The sequence below is a fragment of the Dermacentor albipictus genome, chromosome 1, assembly GCF_038994185.2.
Source record: "Dermacentor albipictus isolate Rhodes 1998 colony chromosome 1, USDA_Dalb.pri_finalv2, whole genome shotgun sequence".
Taxonomy (NCBI): Eukaryota; Metazoa; Arthropoda; class Arachnida; order Ixodida; family Ixodidae; genus Dermacentor; species Dermacentor albipictus.
In genome coordinates this window covers 341,092,179-341,114,630 of record NC_091821.1, presented here as the reverse complement: position 1 = coordinate 341,114,630, position 22,452 = coordinate 341,092,179, and the positions used below count along the sequence as shown (strand labels likewise).

Below are 22,452 nucleotides of genomic sequence, written 5' to 3'. Positions count from 1 at the left end.
CTTCGGTGCACAAAGTTATCAGTAACTGCAATATAAAACAGCTTTATCAATGTGCGCTGGTGATGCGAAGTTCCGCACTTTGTATACAGAGACGCATCGTGGGAGTGCTGACACTTATTAGAACAGCGTCCTCCTCTCCACTTTGTTTCCGACGGCGGCTGCAACGTATCGCCCATAGCAGGGTTCGAGGCTATCTTACACGCGCTCCTGTGTTCCCGCTCATATTGCTCACAATAGTAGAAGCTCTGAGGAACTGGGGCAGTATTCACATTTCATTCGTAACTGTAGTCGTAAGTGCTGTTCCTTTCATTAATGTTATATGTAACATCATACTTTATAGTAACATTAAAGGAGAGTCGCATGTGCTGGATGGACCATCTTCGCGCGCGTAAGGACTTACTAACTTTCTGTTAATCCCATTTTAAGACAGTGGACAGAGCAGTTGCGTCCTTTTGTTTGTAATCAGTGGTACGAAAGTCATGTGACCATTGCGCTGAAACTAGTTTTAGCAGTGAGTTGTAAAGGCTATGGAGGGCTGAGTACCCTGAATTTACTTTGGTGGCAGTAGCCGAAATCCTGCTTCGGAAATTGAAAGTAAGACGACATAACAAAGAAAAACATGGAGCAGAACGCAGGAACATACCTTGAGGGGTACCCTAAGAGAGAGAGAGAGAGAGAGAGAGAGAGAGAGAGAGAGAGAGAGGTATTTATTATGATAGAAAAGCTGAGAGGTCGGCCTGAATCAATGTTCTGACCTGCTACTCGCCGTTGGGGGAAGGGGAAAGGCTGTAGACAGAAGGAATGCGCATTTGCCTACGCAATGGGGCAGCGGCAAGGTCGTGCCCATGTTTGGCTAGATGACAATATTGGGTCGAAGCAGGGGCAGTTGTTTCAGCACAGGCGACGACAGCTCAGACTTTTTCCCAATTTATGGTACACTGAGCTGGTCTGTAGGGCTGATAAGACACCAAGGGGGTATCGATGGTTTAGATGCAGCGGTGAAGCCCGAGGGAAGCTTGTCGTTGTACTTGACGATAGTTTTACAGAATGGTGCTTGATACCTGTCTGAAGGTAGTGTTGCAACGTGGTGATAGGGGGCACGTGCAAAATGTCTGATGTGCGTTCTCGGGGCTTCCACCGTAATGTGAGTTCGCATTGGATGGTCCCGAGCAATCGCAATAGTTGCATCTGTTGACGTGCGCCTTGGCAAACCAAGGCAAACTCCGAGTGCTTGAGTTTGTGCTGCCTGCCGAACCCGAATATTTTTCTTGCAGGTGTTGTTCAGTACAGGTAGACTATATCTTAAAAAACCGAGAAAGAGATTTCTGTAGAGTTTCAGTATCGCGTCTACTGGCATCCCCCACGTCTTTCTTGTCAAGTATTTAAACAACTCGGAAGTTGCTGTCAGGCGCCGTTTCATGTAGGCCACGTGCGGGCTCCAACAGAGGCCTCGGTCAATAATTACGCTAAGAAATCTATGAGTTCTGACATAAGAAATGGTCCGCCCATTGATTGAGATGACATAAGGCGTCATTGGTTTGCGAGTAAATGCCACTAGTGCGCATTTTTCTGGTGATATGCTGAGACAATGTTTACACAAGTAGCTAGCTGTCAAAGTTGCCGCTGTTTGAAGCCTCGCACGTTTCTGAGGACGTGTATATGCCGAAGTCCAGACACAGATGTCCTCAGCGTATATTGAAATTTTGATGGTAGTTGGCAAGTATTCAGCAAGTCCGACAAAAATGAGGTTGAATAGCGTCGGGCTAAGAGCACCGCCTTGTGTAACGCCCCTGATGGTATAGCGTCGCGTAGTTGGGCCATCGTTAGTTAACACATAGAATGATCTTGCAGATAGGTAACTTGCAATCCTCAAAAAGACTTGATCTCCTCGGCCAACCGTAGCAAGAGCGTCGAGAATGGCCTCATGTAATACGCTATCGTATGCGCCTTACACATCTGAGAATAAGGCTGCAGACAAACGGTTGCGGGACTTTTCGTGCTGGACACATGGAACCAGATCAACTACATTGTCGATCGAAGAGCCGGCACGTCGGAAACCAGCCATGGAATTCGGATAAATCTTGTAGTGTTCAAGGTACCATTCCAGGCGGCCAAGGATGATCAGTTCCATTATCTTTCCTACACAGATGGCGAGCGCTATTGGGCGGTAAGAGGTGAGCTCTAGTGGGGATTTGCCCTGCTTCAAGAGTGGCACCAGGCGGCTTACTTTCCGTTCGGGAGGAACATTTCCCTCCTGCCATGAGGAGTTGTAAGGACCCAACAATTCTATCCGTGCGGATTCTCCGGGATAGCACAAGGCTCGGTATGATATACCATCTGGACCCGGAGAAGAAGAGCGCCAGCAGAGAGCTAGTGCCGCCTCGAGCTCATCCATTGTAAATGGAAGGTCCATGGGGCATTCACGGGAATGGGGGACGTCGCCTCGGGCTGGAGGATCTGGACAAGTCGCTTGGTCTGCGATCCGCGCGCAGAAGTCTTGTGCGACATCGATGTCTTGCCGCCCTTGGAAAAACGCGAGCGCCTTGAATGGAAAACGCTGCTGCGGAAGGCAACGCAGACCTTGCACCGTTTTCCAAGTGTGAGACAGTGGCTTGCGGTGTCTAGTGTCTCGCAAAACGTTGTCCAACGTTCCGACGCTAACCTATCCATACGATGCTGAATCTTCTTTAGCATTCTCCTGGCTGCCCTAAGGTCATGGATTGATTCTGTAAGCCGATGTCGACTTTCCGCCCGGCGACGAAGTGCTCGAAGTCGCTCTAACTCCATGTCGAAGTCGTTTTGCGTGGAAGAGATCGTCATCATGCGAGTGGAGTTTTGCATCGTATCTTTAATTGTTTGCTCTAACCCAGAGGGTAGGCCCTCGCGGCAGGCATCTTCCATATCAGATTTGAAGTTGACCCATTGAGTCATCCGAATGGTATTCCGTGGACCAGATCTAGCCAACAAGCCTTTGATCCTTAGATAGGTGGGAATGTGAACACTCCCATGTGTTTCAATATCTGGAAACCACTTCACACATCTGGGAAGAGAGTTGGAGACGAAAGCAAGGTCGAGGCAGCTGCCGTATCTCACGCCTCGAAGAAAGGTGCGGCTACCATCGCTCAGGAGAGTAAGGCCATAGTTGTAAGCGATGCTTGCTAATCTTCGTCCTCTTGCATTTGTCCTCTACTTCCCTATGCTGGATGGTGTGCATTGAAATCTCCTATGATGACGCATGGGGCGGGACAAACACTCAAGATATCCGCTAGTCTTTTAGTATCAAAATTGATTGAAAGCGATATATACACGCCTCTGAGAGTAAACAAGAGTTTCTTCCTTTTAACTGTGATGCCTATATATTGATTGCCATCGTGCGGCGAAATTTGTTGCAAAACATAGGTGAGTTCGCGACGAACAAAAACGATAATTTTGCTGCATGCACCATATGTTGAAGAGGTGATAACTTCGTACCCTGACAGTCTGATTGGTTTCGACAAGTTGGGTTCACAAACGACGATGAGTGGAAACAGATTGGTGTACACAAACTGACGAAAATCTGAAAGGCGTGATTTTAGCCCTCTGGCGTTCCATTGGATGACGAACGCTGCCTTGACTTCTTTTCGGAAGGATGGGATATGGTTAGCCATCTTTCTACTGGAGGGATTCAAGTACTGGGCTTAAGGCGTCCAGCACTTTAAGTGCGCTTCGAGCAGACGTTGTCCCCATGTCCACTAAAATCGCTCGGATGTCTTCTATCAGGGAACGTAGCACCGAGATGACTTGACGATCTGTTTTAGGGGAATCATCCATGGCCGGAGAAGGCTTCGGTGGGGCCACGACCTTCTGAGGATCCTTAGCAAGGGAGCGGGTCGGTAGCGTAGGCTATTCCTCTAAAGAAAGAGTCTTATCTGCTTCCTTCGTGGAAGTGGTAGACCCTTTCGCAGCGGGATTAAGTGGAGCCGCAGTGGAGTGGGTACTATCACTTCGCGCATGCGCCTTCTTTGAAGACGTACGATATTACCGACGTCGACGCCGACGCCGGACTACTTCGGCTGCCTTCCTGTGGGCCGAATTGTCTCTGGCCATTTGCTTCAGGACCGCGGGCTTCTTCTTCATGCGGGGATACTCTTTCGACGAGGCCGCGTGAGGGCCTCTACAGTTGCTGCATCAATTTCAGCGCAACGGGGACACAGTAGCGAGTTGGTACACACGCTCTTGACGTGTCCTAGCCTGAAACACTGATGGCATTCAAGCGGCTTCTGGATGAATAATTGAACTGGATGTTGGAAATGTCCGACTTTAACGTGGGATGGTATACAATCCCCCTTCAAGATTACTTTTACGCAGCGCGTATTCCCAATGCGGCGCATCCGCATAATAATTGTGCTCTCGTTTGCCGGTTTGATGAGGCGAAGTAGGTCCCCATTGGGAATGGCAATGTAAATGTAAATTACACCGGCTATGGATGTATCGTCGACCGGGATAAAGGGGCGCATTTTGATTCCGCCTAGCACCGTGATTTCTTGGAAGTTTTCCAAGCGCACTCGCGTTGTACACGTCTATGGCGAGTATATTCATGCGTGGATTTATTATGTCTTTAATTTGATCGGGCACCGCAGATTCCAGAAAAATGGATAGGGTCTGCCTTTTCAGCAATCGTAGGTTGCTGGAGGGTTCTTCCGGCATAAGGATGATGACGTGTGGCCAGCGCGCAGGCCTTGACTTCATAGTCGTTGTACTCGCAGGAGTCGACGGCGCTGTGTCGAGGATCTTTCTCTTCGCCCTCTTACTCCGGACGGGTATGAAGCCGTCGTCGGATGAGTCGCCTTTCGACATAGAGTACAGCTCGGTGTCTTCGGTGTCACTGGGGGAGCCAACTCGCTTCCTTGCGGTTGACGGCCATGATGACTTCTGGCCAGGCGGGTCTCTGGTAGGCTCCACGTCCATGGCCGCAAGACGGGGAGGCGAAGCCCCTCGAAAGGCGAAGATTTCACCAAAATTCACAGAGCACAGAAACAAGTGTTCTGCCAAGAAGACACTTCGTCGAAACGTTGAGTAGAAAAGGTCCTTACATCTGATGAAGTACTGGCGGAAAGTGTTTCGTTCTGAGCACCTCCGTGACGTTTGCATCGCGCATCTACAGACCTCGAGTTCTCGTTTCTTCATTTCATCTCTTCCTGAGAGGTGTCAGTTGTTAGTGAGCGCATGTGTTGTTCAGTCTCGTCTGTGTCCTTTTATTTTAGCTCTTGTAACTTTACTGTATACCTTGAATAAACTAGCTCGGCATCCGGCCTGGTTAAACATCACGATTGTTTGGCATCTGCTATTACAAAAAAAAGTTTCAGCGTACGACCTTTTATTGCGAATATGTGCCCTGATTATGGAGGATCATTAGGAGCTCACGTGAACATCTCTGAAACTCGGCATCCAATTAAGAGCGCTGACAGTTTTCGAATTAACGATTTTGAGCGTATTGCGCGTTTCTCTAACTTCGATCTCCTAAAGACGAAATTCCGGCGCCCTTTAGAAAGGCCGCTTCTTTCTTCCATTACGGCATAGGATGCTTGACGTACGCGACAGATTCTTTTAAAAATCACATTCTCCTCCTAATTGCTTGACATCAGATAAACTTTTGCGGTCCACACATTAGCTTTTCTACGAGGCAAATATTTCTTTTGCTTTTTTGTATTAGGACAGCGAGTGGCACTTTGTGTTTGAACTGATTCGGGAAGCCTCTTCTGTCTGAAGCTTCTTGTGCGTCATATGTTCTTTTGACATGGACGCGCGCACAAAGATGTGCATCGAACTCTCGGAAGCAACCACCATCATTCGCCGAATGCAGTAAAGATAGTGCTGCAATATTGCACCGTCGCAAGCACAGAGACTTTACTAATTCGTGTAGTATCGACGCCTTACTTCGCGCAAGTTCGTGAAGGTGTGTTTAAATAGCCGATTGATGCGTAAGAGCACGTACGCCATCGTCACCGTGTGCAAAACAGAGCTGAAATTACTACCGCAGGATGTTTAGGTCGCAGTTTCAAGCAAATATTTCTGTTGTTTTTCTTTGATTTTTTTAATGGCCCGCCGTATCATTGATTGTTCCTATCACGCAGACCAAAGTTGTGCCCAACAGCTTGACACTAACCGTTCTTTTTTGTTCTCCTGTTCATGCAGCAGACAAGGACAGTACGCGACCATCGTCCGGTCACAACCTGGCTCCGCAGACTGGCATCGCGTCTTCAGTCGTGGTCCTGGCCGCAGTTAGCGCTTTGCTGCTTCGCATGTGCGGCGTCTGATCACTGCTTCCTCCGAGGACCGCTGCAATTGGGAACTACGCGTGTACTGCTTCCAGACCCTGCGCGCAGCCAACGTGGACAAAAATGAAAAAAAAAGAAAGAAAGAAATTGAAAGATGAACACATTGCTAAGAATCGCATCTTTCTGTTCGTCCCCGCCATCTGCTTGGCCCGGGAAAAGAAAAGAACAGAAGGAAAAAAGAATGTCACAAGCCATCACCGTTAAACGTGCGACCTCTCACGAAAGAACTGATGGACGCTTAGTGCATGGTGACAATGGTCCTTCGGTGCTTCTCAGATCCCAACAGCCGTCGTGCGTCATGGGAAGATGCTTCGGGCCGATCCGCAGTGGTTGTAAGAGTAACAGCTTCAGCGCCAAAACACCGAAGCAGACAACGATGACGTCTGCTCGGGTAACCTGCGGGCACACCTGAGCCACCTACTCCCAACTTGTCCTCCTCCTCCTCTTCCTCCTCCTACCCCTACTTGCTCCCTGTTTCTGTCAAAAAAAAAAGAAAAAAAAGAAAAGGAAACGACGTGCCAACAGATGCCAACTCAAAGGAGAAGAACCCAAGCAAGTTGTAGCTGAATTGCTTGATAATGGTGAACGCTTAACAGAATGTTGTCGCAGTTTAGCAAGTTGCAAAGTGTTTGAACTCGAGAGCTGCTGCTGTATTATTTTAGAGCGGTTGGAGTCAGAAACCATCGGTGCCCATGCACTTATGAAAACAAAGTGTCAGAGTGAAACTACAGCGTTGCGATCGCTGTGTAGAGAAGGTGACTTAGGCGATATGTTTGATTCTCATATATACATTTAGATGCTTTGGCGTCTTCATAATATGGCAATATTATAAAATATAGTATAAACATGACACAAAGGGGCCAGAATTTGGTGCACTGAAATCTGATTGTTGGAGCCCGCACGTAATAATTTTCAAACCCTCCTGTTGGAAGCTGTCGAGATGAGCTAAAAAAAATCAAGGTTGAAAGAGTGACGTCTTTGCTGTTACCATGCATTAAAGTCACGTTGATAAGTGGGAAGCAGCAGGTTCATCAAGTTTGGACTTTAAACTTCCCTTTATCAGCATCTCCTGTCCGCTGATCACAGTCCGCTTTATATCGATAAAGTTCGACAGACGTAGGACCTATGCTTTCTGGACATACGGGTAACTATCCAGAGTAAACGTCTCACAGCAGCAGCTCTCGAGTTTCGTGTGACCGTGTGTTTTACCATTAAAGCGGGTAGGAATGGGCTGCTTGCGCTCTCTAAGCACGTGCAGTCTTTGTCAAAAGTTCAGAATCCGCTGCATCCATGGCCAGCCTCCTCGTAAACTCGCGTACGCAGGACCCTTGTGGAACTGTTCTCGTTTCAAAGGACGAGGGATTCACGGAGGCTGTGTTCCTTGCTTTACTGAGCTTCGCACTGCGAGACGTGCTGCAGAAACCCTGCCCCAGGGTCCTGCAGCTGGTCTCCTTAGATGCGGAGCGGCTCCAGAAATTTTGACAAACGCTGTATTTCCTCGGAAGGCTGTGACAGCAGCTTTGCTTTAACTGCTCTGATGGGTTCGTGTTTTCTTTTGTGTAGTTTTATAGATGCCACATGAGTTGAATGCACTATTTTGGTTACGACACATCGTGCGAACGGTTTTTTGTGCGTGTGTGTGTGATTCGATGGAGGCGAGACTGCTGACGTTCTCGTCTTTAATGGCGGTGGTACTTTTAAACGCACTAGTGAAGGGCCACGTAGCATTTCTGTAGTACGGCGTACGTACAATGCATTTTAGCTTCAGCGAGCCTGGGCTTCTGCGTGCTGCAAAATTACGCCATTACATGACTGAATTACGTCATTGCTAGCAGTTGTAGACATCTACGTCCTCCGCTGCTAATAATATACCGCATACCGTACGATCAACCTTTAAACGCGGTGTTAAATAATTGACTGCTCAGCGGGCTCTCTGAAGCTAAACGCATTAACCTTGTATATGATGCCGGGTTTGAGGCCACTACACTTGTATTTTGTTGCAGATAAATATTTTTTCTTTGTTAAATTATCAAAGTTAGCTCTTATTACTGCTAGAGCTACTGCTTAGTTTTCGTTCACTCAGTGAGCCACGAGTATATTGCGTGCTTTTGTATATATGTATGTAGTGAAGTTGATTTCTCTCTGTCTATCGAGGTTTCATATGTTTTACTGCGATAAAATTTCCTCGTGACAAATATTGGCGCGTGGACAATGCTGTCGGCGTCATAAAACGGTACACTGACATTATGTATACCGTGCCCTCTTTCCATTACAAAGTCACTTTCTTGTGCTGTGTTGCTTTTCTTTGTTTCTGCTCACTCGACTTACTGACAAGCAGCGTCTCTGTATTTACTGCTTGGGTGACAAAAACGAGCTTTCGAAGAAATAAAGTTGTACAGTCCGTGGAGCTCAACAATCCCGTGTCTACGTCATTCAACGAACAAAAAACATCTTCACGATCAACGCGATACACAGCAAGGAAAATGTTGCAAGTGCTGTTGCACATCTCTCTCCGGAGGTCGTACGACGTGCTGGCATGTGACTGCTGCTATTACTTGCCGGAGGTACAATCTCTAAAGGCCGAGCTACACTTGCAGCGAGAGAGAGAGAGAATGAAAGGCAGGAACATTAACCAGGTTTCACCTGGTTAACGTGGTGCAGCCAGACTCGAGCTTATAGTTGCAGTGCATTCTCGGCGAGTGGGGATGCACCACGCATGCAGAGTCCTACGTAACACTTTCGATTTTCTTAAGACCTAGAGGCATTAACGAATCTTTGTGAATAGCTATTTAAAAAAGGGCAGCAATGCTTTGGTGGCGTTCTGTGCGGGTGACGGTCGAGCCAACAGTGCTAATATATTTTATTCTGTGAACGCTTTGTCGTCCAGTCGGCTTATAAAACAGCAACCAAAGTCTGTCTTTCATCATAGGTGACTGTCCTTGATCGCGAGGTGAAGGTTGTTTGCGCGCACGTATCTTTTGTTGTCGCTCTCGTTTATTTTCCCTTTCCATTTCCGTTTTCCCCCTCTTCTCCCTCCCTCAGTGTCAGGTAGCACACCTGGTGCAGTTTGGTTAACCTCTCGGTCTTTCCTTTTCTTTCACTTTCGGAAATAGCTTCAGTTTGTGTGTATGCGCGTGTAGGAACTGCATATGTTTTTGCGTGATCACTGTGTACGCCGCAACCCTTACCCAATACCTTGAGCAGAACGCCAGGTCAGCAACCAGGCTAACGCCCCCACCTTCCTTGCGAAATTTGTATTTCTATCACTATATCTTTCTCGCAACCAGAACCATGTACACTGCGTAAGTCGACGTAGTTTCCGTGTTAGTATAAGATACACTAAGGAGGACCTACAAGTTGTAGTTCACTGCGTCACAGAAAGTGAATTCTCCCTTCACGTTAATAAAGTGCTAATATGAAAACGAGTGTAGAGGTCGTGATAAGCTTCTTTTTTTCGCATTATCCTTGGCCATTGGACATGCCTTGTTCAGTATGCTGGTTGTCATTAGATGGCTCAGGTTATAGGTAGTATTGTTAGTCAGGGGGTGCGTCGGACAGCACAGGGAAGGTACGCAACGACTGAGAATGCTGAGTGCTGTTGCCTGTCTTTCTGCCGTGGATAGCTCAACGTTTCATTTATTAATAAACGTATTATTCCCTTCTCACTCTCTCTCTCTCTCTCTCTCTCGCTCAAATTCACAAAGGTTGTTGTACGCAAGTACTCTTCACCATTGTTTACCGTTGACCTTCGCTAATATGTCCGCGTATCGGACAATTTGCGTATGTTTCATTTAGCTTATAGCAATTTAAACTGTCATGTCCCTCTCACTTTCACCTTACTCAAATGAGGAGTTCCAGGCTATCGACACGCTCATCTATTCTACTATTCTGCTAAAATCTTTTTCTACCAACAGCATGAATAGTGGGCGTTGGCGCTTGCGAACGGTTCCAGTGTAAGAACTGTGCTGAATATACTTGGGGAGGAGGAGGAGGAAAGAAAGAGAAAAGGCAGGAATGTTAACCAGAAATGTGTCTTGTTGGAGAGCCTACACTGGGGGACGGGAAAATAAAGGCCCAACTGTGCGCGGCGGGAGATGTCCGCGTACTCTTACCTAGTACTGCTATAATATTATTCTTGTTGTCAGATGACGTAAGAAAACAATAATAAAGAATGTGTTAGTCATAATATGAGTGGCTTCCAGCGAACAAACGAATAAGAGCTCCTCCACTATGTCGATCAAGATCGAACACGCAGAAAACATGCTTAGTTGGTAGTGAATGAGTAAATTACAATTTACAATAATATATTGAGCATGGGAATACAATTTGCGAATTATCCCAAATAAGTAAGTGCTTCGCACATTTCTGATTCTGTATTCATGCTGCAGACAGTAATTCTTAAAGAAAAATTATTCCTAATATAGTTTTTGCCTCTTTTATGTATGTCTCTAAAAATATATGCACTTCTAATCTTTTGCATTCTTTCGTATAGCATGTGCTTGAAAAAATACAGCTTTACTAAGAACAGCTCAATGAAACCGCCTTATAACTAAATCCTCTGTAAGTCCGCCTACCTGAAAAACAAGGTGCCCGCACATGACCCCATGACGTCATTTTCTTACATTCCTATCTGGCCTGTTCCTTTTACAAGTTGTTCACAGTGGTCAGCTGTCGCTCCGGCTTCCATAAGAAGAATTGCCAGGTGCTACAAAGCTGCAATACTCCCGCAGCTGAATTTATTTCAAGGTGTTAAGCCAGATCGAAATCGATGGCAACGCATTTTGCACTCGCTGCAGTGACTCGTTCTGCTGCTGAACCAAAGCTCGTGCGTTCGATTCCCGGTCATGGTAGGCGCAATAAGGTGACACGTGCGTAGCCGCCACAACGGCCTCTCTAATTTCCTGGGTGTTCCATGGGGACCCTAATAAATAAATAAATGAATAAATGAATAAATAAATAAATAAACAAATAAATAAATAAATAAATAAATAATGTCTGCTGTAGCACAGCTCACATAGTGAGACGTACTTTGCCAATACACTCGACTGTTCAAAGAGATAGACGACGGCTTTATTGAAACTAGAAAGGGTTAACCTCGGGGACCCATGCCTGACATCTACTCCAGATGCAAAATATGTGAAAGACGCCAAGACACATGTTCCATGATGACAGTTACACAGCGGACGCAAAACGGGCACACGGGCCGTCCGAGCTATATTAAACGTCTGAAGACGCAGTGTGCCTCACTGACACACAAAGAATCGTTGAACTACTTTACGCATCGCCCAGTTTCCGAACAAGACATCCATGACAGGGATACTGTGGTGCCGTTGAGATTTCAACTTCGGGTGGTAAACGGTAAGCTTAATGTATAGCTGAACGGACTGTCAAACAGTCCGTTCAAAAGTTAATTATGCTTCCTTGATGATATCGCAGGCAGGAGAATATAAATAATACAAATGCTTAAAGAAGGAGCTTGTTCTTCTTTCGCTCTCGCTTTTGTGTTATCGCTTCACGGAGAGAGAGAAATTTTTCAATGTGCGCTGGAGACGCTAGCCTAGTCATACGCCTGGCACGCCTCTTCAGATGACAAAGGTGATGAATGAAATGACCCGCGCATACGCGTTCGCACGCACACAACACGGACAAGTAAAAACCACAGGCACACAAAGTAACGATCATTTAGAGCGTCTGGTTCAGGTCAGTGTTCCAGAGGATCACTAATAGCGCCTTTGTAGCGTGCGAAGTGCTAGCGGGGGTTGCTCCAACGTTATATATGCAAGGTCTGCTGCAAGATCTGCCTTTTTTGTTCTTTATACAAGGTAAAATTTTATTTAGAGCGGAAAACGTGGAACGAAGAAGACTGGACAGTGCACTCTGTGTTGTCGCCTTATTCCTTCCTTCGACGTTTTGAGCCCTAAAAATGATTTTTTACTTGTCTAAAGAATGTTTCACCAACCAGCTCAAGCAGCCGCCCTTTTGATTTTCGAAGACATGGATTATAGCCTGCATTTCTCACCAATAATAAGACTGTGCGGCAGGGATTGGTGGTTACACGTAAACACACCGCGAAACGGTTTTTCTTTTCTTTTGCAGTTCATGACTTCAAATATCTTTTAAAATAAACATCTTTGCAGTGACGTCAGTCAAAACTAGCTGAAGCTCTTATCACGCAGGTTAAAGTTGGCAATTCATCCGCTAAGCCCACGAAGAACGACGACAGACCAAAAAAGAAAGAAGACGAGAAAAAAACCTCATACGCAGGATCTCCGCTAACATCTCTCAGTCGACTTGCGCACAAAGTTGTAGGAAGTGAACAGGGGAACCGGGCGAGGGAGCGAGTTGGCGGCGAGTGACGAGAACGCTCGCGCAGCGGAGATTTCGGCGTTTCCCGTCGCCCAAGTGTCAGGGTCGAGTTGATCGCCGCCCACCGGGTAGAGACGTTTAGCTCTGGGTCAGTTGCTCCGAGCACGCAAGCGGGATTGAACGACGTCGCGAGCTCTGTACGGACGCGTAGTAAAGGGCAAATAAAAAGGAAAGAGTTGAGAAAGCGTGGGTGTAGCCGTAGGTCCGGGTGCCTTTGCCTCCAACGCTCCAACCCTGTTGCGCGTGCAAAATAAGGCGGAAATAAAATGGTTGAGCGAGAGCGGCCGAGTCGCTAAATGGTGCAGTGCGGATCGCAAGAGAGGCCGGGGGTGGGTGGGGAAGTGGCTTGCCGACAGGCGATGCGGCAGAGAAGCGACTGTGATAAAAGGCGGGTCGCAACGAAAGGACGTCCGGACGAAAATCGGCGCGCTCTTATCAGCAACGTTACGGACCGCTGATTTGTTCCGTCTCCGTGAAGAATAAACCGCCTCGGGGTCTCCCTCTCACGTCGTGCACAATCTCGTTTTTGTGAGGATTCTCTCCTTGTCTTGTTTGAACAAGCGGGTAGCTAAACAACGTGCATGAGTTTTAACCCTGTAGACGTTCCCGCTTCACCGAGAATTAACTGTGTCCTTTCATGCGGCTTCGATTACTAGCGAGCCTTACCCTGGAAACAAATGTCCTCCTCCGCGCCTTGTTGAGCGGCGTCCTGCGTTTACGTCAGTCACGCACCTCTTTTTCTCTCAGGCCATCCTCCTCCGTAATGAAATAAACAGTGTGACAGCGTCTCTTCTTGTCTTAATGATATATTTTCTTGATGCCTACTGTAAAAGTCTCGCTTGCTGACATTTATTCATTGTAAGGGTTTGTTTCGGAAGAGCAGTGTGACTTTTTAGTATGTACATCGCATAGTTTTCAGGAATTCGTTCGTGGCAGGTGATGAATATCTTTTTTGGGGAAATGAAACTGTGGAAAAAATAGAATCAGAAATAAATGACACAGGTAACACATATAGTCTTTTGTGTACCCCAAATACAATAAAAACAGTCTAATTCAGGTGAATCGGACGTAAAAAATTGAGCCTTAATCTTAACAGAACACAAATGCTTGGAAACCAGCGCTAGTCCAATTAGATTTCAAATACTGTATATATGGCCGCATTCTGCAAATGTAGTATTCTGTAGCAGGTCTGCAGATTCTGTAGCTTGTCAGCCTACAGTATGTCTATGTAAGGTAAATTACGTATGCCTAAAAGCAACTCGACATTTTGAGAAGCCACTGCTCCAACAAATATCTGTCGCAGCTGTTGAGTTCCATATGGGATGATATCTTGCACGTTTGCGATTGTACTAAACCATAGTTATTTTAAGTTCGTTTGACTTGCAATCATTCATTGCAGCCGCGTACTGTTCCCAGAATTCGGATTTCCTTCTTAACTTGGAGAAAAAACACATAACAGGGTCTAACCTGATAGTATTCAACACTCTGACAGGTGCTCTAGCGCTTTTACAACACGGAAAAGCATTCATGCTTAAACGCGCAGTGTCTCATAGAACAAGAAAGTTAGTCGCACCCTGCGCGTACTTGAGCCACTGCCTCGCCTCTTCAAAAGTAGGGTGCGGTTCCACCGCATTGAAACAACGCAAACGGCAAAACAACTGCCAGCCATTTTCGATATTGATGGATTGGCCCTTTCTTCCGCAGGCTGTAACCACTTGCTGCGCTGGGTAGCCCTGGCGTGCACGGCATCGTATGCTGTCAGCACCTTGACTCTAGGGTTTATATGACGCAAGCTGAAGCAACAACAACAACAACAACAACAACAACAACAACAACAACAACAACAACAACAACAACAACAACAACAACAACAACAACAACAACAACAACAACAACAACAACCCACCATTCATGGCCTAGAGCTAGAAGTGCGCCGCAGAGCATGTTCCTTATAGGGTATTAAAAACGAGAGAATGGCAGCCCAAAGTGCGCCAATAGTGTTAACAAATCACAGTGTCATGTTTGATTCATATGGAATCACTTAAAGAATGTTGATGCGTCCGCGAATCTGTGGTAAAATGCCATCGAGCTCGTCTTGAAGCAAAAACAGGAGCTCAGTATCAATGTTGTCACTTAAAGTAGCATGTGTTGATAGCCAAGAAGAGATGCATTTTTCTTGCGTTGATATTTCAGCATCGTCGTCATCGTTAGCAGCCGATTAACTTCAAGTGCGAGGCGAGTGCCTAAGCAAGAGGTGTTCAGTTATCCTTCTTATGGCGCCAACCAGACTTATCCTGTGGCTGCACATTTCTTTATTTTCACCATTTCAAATAGTGAATCACTAGTCCAATGGACTAAGAGTCCACTCTCAGTGTAGCCTTCAAGTACGCACGCACTAACTCTTGAAAAATCTTAGAAGTCCACTACCTGATATATAATATAAACGCAGAATACTGCGCATCACTGTTCTAAGAACTATTTCAGCAAGTGCATGAAGAAGTGGTCCTTTCCGTCCTTGAACTTTATGAGGTGTTTGAAAGTCGTGATGCTGTACTTCCATGACGCAAGCTCCTAAGCTTCTTAAACAAAGAATGGGTAATTCTTTCAAGTCTAAGTACCCAGCTAGAAGCACAAGCACAAGCTCTCTCGGCCGTTGAGTAATTGCTCTATATATCTTTTCTTCAAGACGGCATTTCAAAAAATGAAATGTAATCCCAAATTCGGGCGCGCTTATGGGCTTTTCGCGTGACCTGCAATCCCAACCGCAATTCAAGAACTCTGAATCTGCTTCAAACATAGGTCGCTGTCGTTGCGCCATACCGAGCGGTACTTGCAGGCAATCCTCTTTGGAGAGCACACGACCGGCGCAGCACTGCCATCATCCGCCCCGGCAATAATCGTTAGAGTGCAAATAAGTTTTGCTGTCACATAACCGCGCGGCGTCGTTTAACGTATCAAGACTGACGACCCTCTCTCGTCTTTCGGAAGAGTGTGCGCAACGAGTCATCCAGTCCCCTGTTAGATGGGAGAGAATTTCGGGAAAGCCAATGCATCTTACAGTCCATAGCGCGATGTGACAAACAGCCGCGGTGTGCAACTAAACAAGACCGATCTCGGCGTGACGGGGGTGGTGGCAAAACAGACGCGTTCCCACGTCCTTTGCGTAAAGAAAAAATACGAGTCTCTCTGCGGCGAAACAAACCTCGAGCACAACAAACGGGGGTCAAACAATGCCGGCCTCATCCCCAGAATTGCCCGACGACTCGCCCCCCCGGTGCGTCATAAGTCCCGCGCTCCCAGGCACAGCGTGGGGTATAAGGTACCGGAGCTTCTTCCAAGCCCAAGAACACCCCTGGCGATGGATATGATAGTCTTTTCCGGGTCCTGCCTTTTAGCTCGCTCGTTCCCTCACACTGCGGAAGCTTCCCTTTCCCTCTGTCAAAGCCCGGCTCTCGCGCTTGGATCGGAACCCTTCCGAGCCACCATCCAGTCACCAGTTGACCACTGTGGCGCGCCACTTCCCCCCTCCCCCTTAGTTCCCTCCACTGTTCGCCCAGGGCTCTGGAAAGAGGAAGAGTGGGGGATCAGGGGGGGGGGGAGGGTTCGGGAAAGAAGGCGCCATTACGGCCGCGGTAGCCACCATCTCGGGCAGCCTGACCCGCGAGGCATGGCTGCGCAGTTCTTCTTGGCCCACCAGGCAGCGTCGTCCCTAATCCTATTAGAAGCTGCCAACGTTTGCCGGCCTGAAGGCATCTTCTCCCCCATCGTGTGTGTGTTGCATGCATCTTTAGTCTGCGATGCGCGGCCATATGTTTTCTTCGCTGCACTTCCGCCGTTTCTTTTGTTTCCGTTTTGCGCCCTCTCCGCATTTCCCGGGCTCTTCTCCTCTTCCCGGCGTTCGTGGGGAGGGCGCCAGATAGCGGAGCGTAGGTGCTAGAGATAGTCAGCGGGCCCTGCAAGCGCTGGCTGCGCGGGTTTCTTTCCGTACCGAAGCCCTTGGCAACAACAATAAGATGACGCCGGAGAGGCAAGAAAGAGAAATGCGTGGCACTAGCCACGTGACAGGAAGTTTGTTTAGAGACCCTTTCGCTGCGTGAATGGCCTGCTATATAGGCAGTTGTGCGGCGGCTCTTCTACGATGACTGCCCCGGTAGGTGGCAGGACGTGGAGCGAATGGCTAGTGTCAATGGCAAATGAGTCGCCACCGGCGAAGCTTGTTGCCTCTGCTGAATTCGCCCCTTCACCTGCGGCAATGACTGGACGCTCGGCTTAAGGATGGCGCAGTCTTTATTCATTGAGTTGCTAGAAGCTATGTATAATGAACTCACGCTTGCACCAAAACAGGGTGACCGATGCCGCAGACGATGCAGTAGTAAGAAATCACTCTTACGGTTATTTACATGAAAGTTTTATCCTCTAGTTACTGACGCCGAAAGACAATGACACGCTTACCGACAAATGGAGAACCAGCATTACCTCTCCGCCTATTAATTTCGTCTGCCTTTTCCCCTTCCCCTTCCCCCAGTGCTCGGTGGCAAACCAGAAGCTTTTTCGGTGAACCTCCCTGCTGTTCTCATCCCATTTCTCTATGTCTGTATCAAGAGAGATAATTTAGCGAGCACTACAATTTCTACAGAGGGGCTTCCAATTGAAGGATTATTATAAATACCTACTTTCACAGCTATAATTGACATGTCGCTTCCTACACAGGCTCACGCTGTGCAGCCCACACTATCTATTGAATAAAATGTGTCCTCTTCTTTTTCTGACATGCTCAAGTTGCGTTTATTATATTCATTTTGCTTCGTTTTTATTGCGATAACAATTATATGGACACTCCAGGCGCATTTCCATCGTCACTGTCGCCCTGAAGTTCCGCATATTGTCCAAGTGCGATAACATCGCGGCTGCGCGTTGTATGCTGTGGGTGCGAGCGAAAGCGTCCGAGGATGAGCCGAAAATTGTGACTCGATCTCACGTGCGGGGAGGAAGGCGAGGAGGAAGCGCGCCGTCTTCAATCGCGCGCAAGGCACGGGAGAAGGGGGAGGGGGGGTGGAGGAGGCGTCTACACCGGCCGTCGGTTGTGTATGGCCTGGCTGAGTGTGGCCGCGCGGGCAGTGTTGCCGACTACAAGCAAATGAAAAAGGAAAAAAAAGAACAGAAGTTCGGACAAAAAAAAAACACTCTAAAAAGTCTCTTTAGGTGCTCGTGATACGTGCACCTAAAGTCCGCCAAGAACCCGCTAACTGTACACAACAATCAGAATCACGTTGAAAATACGTTTTATTGTGTATAAATAAATCAAACTAGAAATGAAAGGTTACATTGGGCTGGAAAGTCTGTTGCTTTGTCGTCCATAACGGAATAAAAATATAAATTGTCTATATTGATAAACGCTTTTTTGTAAGACCGTGAAGTGCGGAAACGCACAATCACTGACTGCAAATCAGGTTGAACTACCGGGTAGCGATTAAATTTGCAGAAAAATGTCCTCTCTTAGATCTTGGCATCGTCGCGCGTCCTCCGTGTGCATTTGTTGGCTGGCGGGGATGAATCTAGGGTCGGTGGTCATCGCGGACCCCGTAGACGCCCATCATGACGATCCTGAGAACAACGTGCCCAGGCAGCGTGTAACAGAAGCAGCATTTTCGTTTATTCGTAGATGAACCCGCACGGTAAGGATGGAAGTTGTAATCTTAATGCACACTGTGTTGTTTACCTTACATTTAATCATATTCAGCTGGTTGAAAACACGCTCGACGTCCGCGCTTGGCCACGGCAGCACCAGTACTGATAGAGCAAAATTAGACAACGGACTTTTTTATGTATTTCACCGGAACCATTTCCCGAGGCAATATGCCCTTACCCGCGTCTGTGATAATGGCGATGTGCGAAACTGCTGGGAAGTGCCGAAACTGGTAGAGTTATGCTGCAGAAGAGGCATGGAGACATGGGGTACTATTCTGGTCATAATGCGCCACGTAGTCAAAATTTTGTTATGGCAGCATCTCGAGTCAGAGAGGCCGTAGCAGCTCTACGAGTCTGCTCTGAACCACTAAGAGTTTCAAGATGGCAAATGAGACAATATCGCGGAATTGGGGGTGTTATTCTGAACTTATCAAATTCTGCTACACTGCCAAATTAGGTAACGGCGGCAATTTGAACCGATTGGATAGGTCGTAACGGCCCACTGGGCCTCCTTGAGGGGTTCAACATGACAGCATTACAAAATCTGACAATATGGCGGAATTTTTCAGTGTCCAGAACAGCATCCCAGAAATGCCCATTGAGGAAAAAATGCGAGGCCCCGTGCCTGTGGATGATGATGACGATCCCCTCTTAAGTCCAAATGGACATGGATAAGCACCGTGCATGTGACACAAGGAGCACGAATTTTCGCACATATCTTTAAGTTATTGCATCGCCAAAAAAGAAACCAAGATTGCATGAAAACCGTTAAAAAAGACTCGCCGTCCGCAGGCGACCAAAGTTTCCCGCTTAGCAGCGCAAAAACCGCTAAACTGGCAACACTGAGCGCGGGCCCAATATTGAAGGCGATCTGCGATGAGTACAGAGTCTAGATCCGCCGAGTGCTAACGTCTTCGTGTGAGCTGTGTTCTCGCCAGTTGGTTCGCATTGAAGCGAGAGGCGGCACGAAGGTCGATTCGGATCGCTGCTGGTGCCGCTCTTCATGCCAGCGTTTTAACAGCGAGGGTCCGCTGTCATCGACTGAGATGCCTTTGTTTGCCTGTGCGCACGTGACTACATGCTTGTTAATTTAGTTAGTAAGAGAATGTTTACGAGTTTACGCGGCCGACAAAACTACTATCCTTACTTCATATAGCTGTCTAATAACTGGCTATCGCAATCAATGCTTCGCTTTTAGGGCGAAAGTTTCTTATGTTTGGTTTAAGTTTTTTTATAGTGTGTGACACCCACATTGCATATCCTTGTGCCTTGCTACAAGTGACTGCTAATTGTGCTCTAGTTGAGCCTACCATCGAATTTTCTTTGTTTTCTACCTAAGTTGGGACTACATGTTTATGGTGTATTATGATGTTGCTTTATAATGTTGTTTACCGCGCACGAGGTCGGGGATAGATTCCCCTACGCGGTTCATTCCATCAATGGCAGTATGCAAAAACAGTCGTCTAGCGTGCTTAAGTTGCATGTCAGATAAAGAAGATGGTCAACATGAAACCCCACAATCAAATTTACTTCACTGTACCAAATCCCCTGATATCTTTGTTGCTTAGAAACAGGTAGCATACTTTGCGGCTATTCTCAACTTCACTCTAGCATATCAAATTACGTACTAGAATGGCACGTGCGTGCTAATTGGTTGTAACATGCAGTTCACCTAAGCGCTGACACACTGCTTTGCTTCGGAACAGGGCATAGAGATATTTTCGTTAATCTTCATAGAGTTATGTGAGGACCACTGTTGTAGCTGAACTATAGTGTCATTACAATTATAGATAAGATGATCAATGTTACTACCAGAAAAAAATGCACGTAAGTGCCTCAAGCGGCCAATCGCACTGCAGTTTCGCGCGCGGGCTTGTTTCAAGCTCGGAAAAACACTTTTATGTAGCACGTATTGAGCAGCAGAAAGCTGCATTGCGAGTTTTTCGTGTTCCTCTACAATTTTCTCATTGACATTTTTCATCTAAATATAATATTTGAGAAGCGGTTACTTATTTAAGTAAGTCTTATTTAAGTAAGTCTTATTTAAGTAAGTCTTATTTATTAAATAAGTAAGACTTATTTAAGTAAGTCTAATTATTCAATTAGGCAGGATGCAAAATGACATAGTCTGAGTACCTCCAAGCTACGGCGAACAACATTATACCTTGGTTCTTTGCAGCTGCAGGGCATTTGCATATTTTTAAATCTTGATGCATGGTAGTTGCGACACCCCGTATATGAACTACTCTTAAGCTGCATGCTTAGCAGTGTGCTAAACATCCACTTTTGTCTCTACGCGTCGTCGTGTCTGTTCTTCACGAAGTACTTCGGTCTTTTGAGCTATTCTAGGTATCAGGAATAGTTGTGCAACCCCACCCATTCACTTCGTTATCGTCCTGAATCAGTCTGCGACAAACTTTCGTTTTAAATTTTATACATGCCTTCGTTTTCTTTCTTCTTTTGCCAGTGTCGTTCAAGGAATAACGAAAAGACAAAAGAGAAGTATGACTGAAGAGCGGTTTATGGCATCCTTATGGAGGACACGGTCGCTCCTTTCTGGAATTGGCCGCCGGGAGCAGCTCTTACGGAACGAAAAGAACCATTCAGAGGGCACCGAATAAATGCGTCTGGCTTAACTATAATCCGGGCGCTTTTGCATGAATCCAGAACTGCAGGCTGCGCGGTGCAGAAGCAGATGCGTTCTCAGTGATTTACAGCGTCGGTTCAGTTTCCCCTCTTTCCGTTCACAAAATGGAACGCTTTCATTTTGTATCCGGCCGTTCTTGTCCGGCTACATCCGCTGCTTAAGCTTCTTTTTTCTGTTCGCTTGTTCTCGTCAAAAGGGGGTTTTTCTCGCACTCCGCCAGAAGAACTAGAAAAGACACTTTCACATATGTCTATAGCCGAAACGAGGCATCGCTACAGACCCTTGTTTCCTTATGTGCTATCAAACGCTCCAGTTGCAGTTGATTATGAAAGCGGCAATCGATAATGCAGTTGGTAGTGTGAACGAATCTTCATTTAATAACAACAGTTGTATAATGAAAGCAGCAATCATTAGCAGAGGTCACTGATTATAAGTAGAAATTACTGCATGCTGACAGCTTGCTGACGAAATGTACTCTCCCACCCTAGCTACTGCCTCTAGTACGGGGAAATGGAAATAAAACTGATATAGAAAAATCGGCGGTATTGCACCGGCGAGCTGTTCGGATGCTTAACTCCTCAAGACAATACATAGGATCTTCTATATTAATAATGCGTTACAACATTCTTAATATTACAGACTCTCACAAAACAAACATCTGCATACGGCTTCTTAAAGAGGCCTCCAGCAACATTGAACAACATTCAAATCGTTACCTGAGTTGAGACACAGGATAGAGCCTACGTCGCACTTCAATAGTAATGAAGAAACCAAGGACAACCTACGGCACCTACGGCAAGCTATCGAATATGAAACTATGTGTTTATGCAATACGTATTATAACATTGTTGACGAAGCTAAAAATAATAGAACAGTTCACAAATTTATATATGCAATAGTAAACATACCATTTTCTGATCACGAAATGTTTAAATGAATGTTAGTGGAATTTTAAAATGTTCGATGTTAATAGACATGTCATAAATGTTACATTCTTAATGTATAACTCATGCTTATGTTCCTTTGCTTTTTGCAGTGCTGTATAAATTTATTTACTTGCTATATTGCAAACAGCTGATACCTTGCAGTGTACTTAAAACTTGTGCTGAATATAGTTTTGATGTTTTCTATTTTATTAGTTGTTTTGGTTTTATTAATATTGATACTTGTAAACTGCTACTTCTGCTGCGAAGTAAAAGCCTTAGTCAGGCTTCCGCCCCGCTTTTTCCTTACCTTGCGGGCAAACATTGTATTTGTTTTGCCCAAATAAAGAAAGAAAGACGTGGAAAAGGAGTGTAAAAGTTATCAATGTCTAAAAAATTCTTATCCTGTAGAATCTAGAAGTATTGTAAATTTTGGTGTTTATCAGATACAGTTAAGAATAATGTTATAATGTTTATTTTGCCATCATACATGATAGATGAGACGGTGGAG

The 22,452-nt window shown here is 46.3% G+C and overlaps 1 protein-coding gene across 4 annotated transcripts in view; it reads left to right on the top strand.

Moving 5' to 3' along the window:
- LOC135906295 (neurotrimin-like) overlaps nucleotides 1–8,724 on the top strand; it is a 195,735-nt gene extending 187,011 nt beyond the window's left edge. For 3 of the 4 annotated variants that reach the window (XM_065437732.1, XM_065437662.1, XM_065437875.1), the window contains one exon: nucleotides 6,175–8,724. In XM_065437732.1, coding sequence (XP_065293804.1) covers nucleotides 6,175–6,296 — 122 coding nt within the window. In that variant the 3' untranslated portion in view covers nucleotides 6,297–8,724. The remainder of the gene's footprint in view (nucleotides 1–6,174) is intronic. The other variant, XM_065437809.1, reaches the window with a different exon arrangement.
- The last annotated feature ends 13,728 nt before the right edge of the window (nucleotides 8,725–22,452 follow it).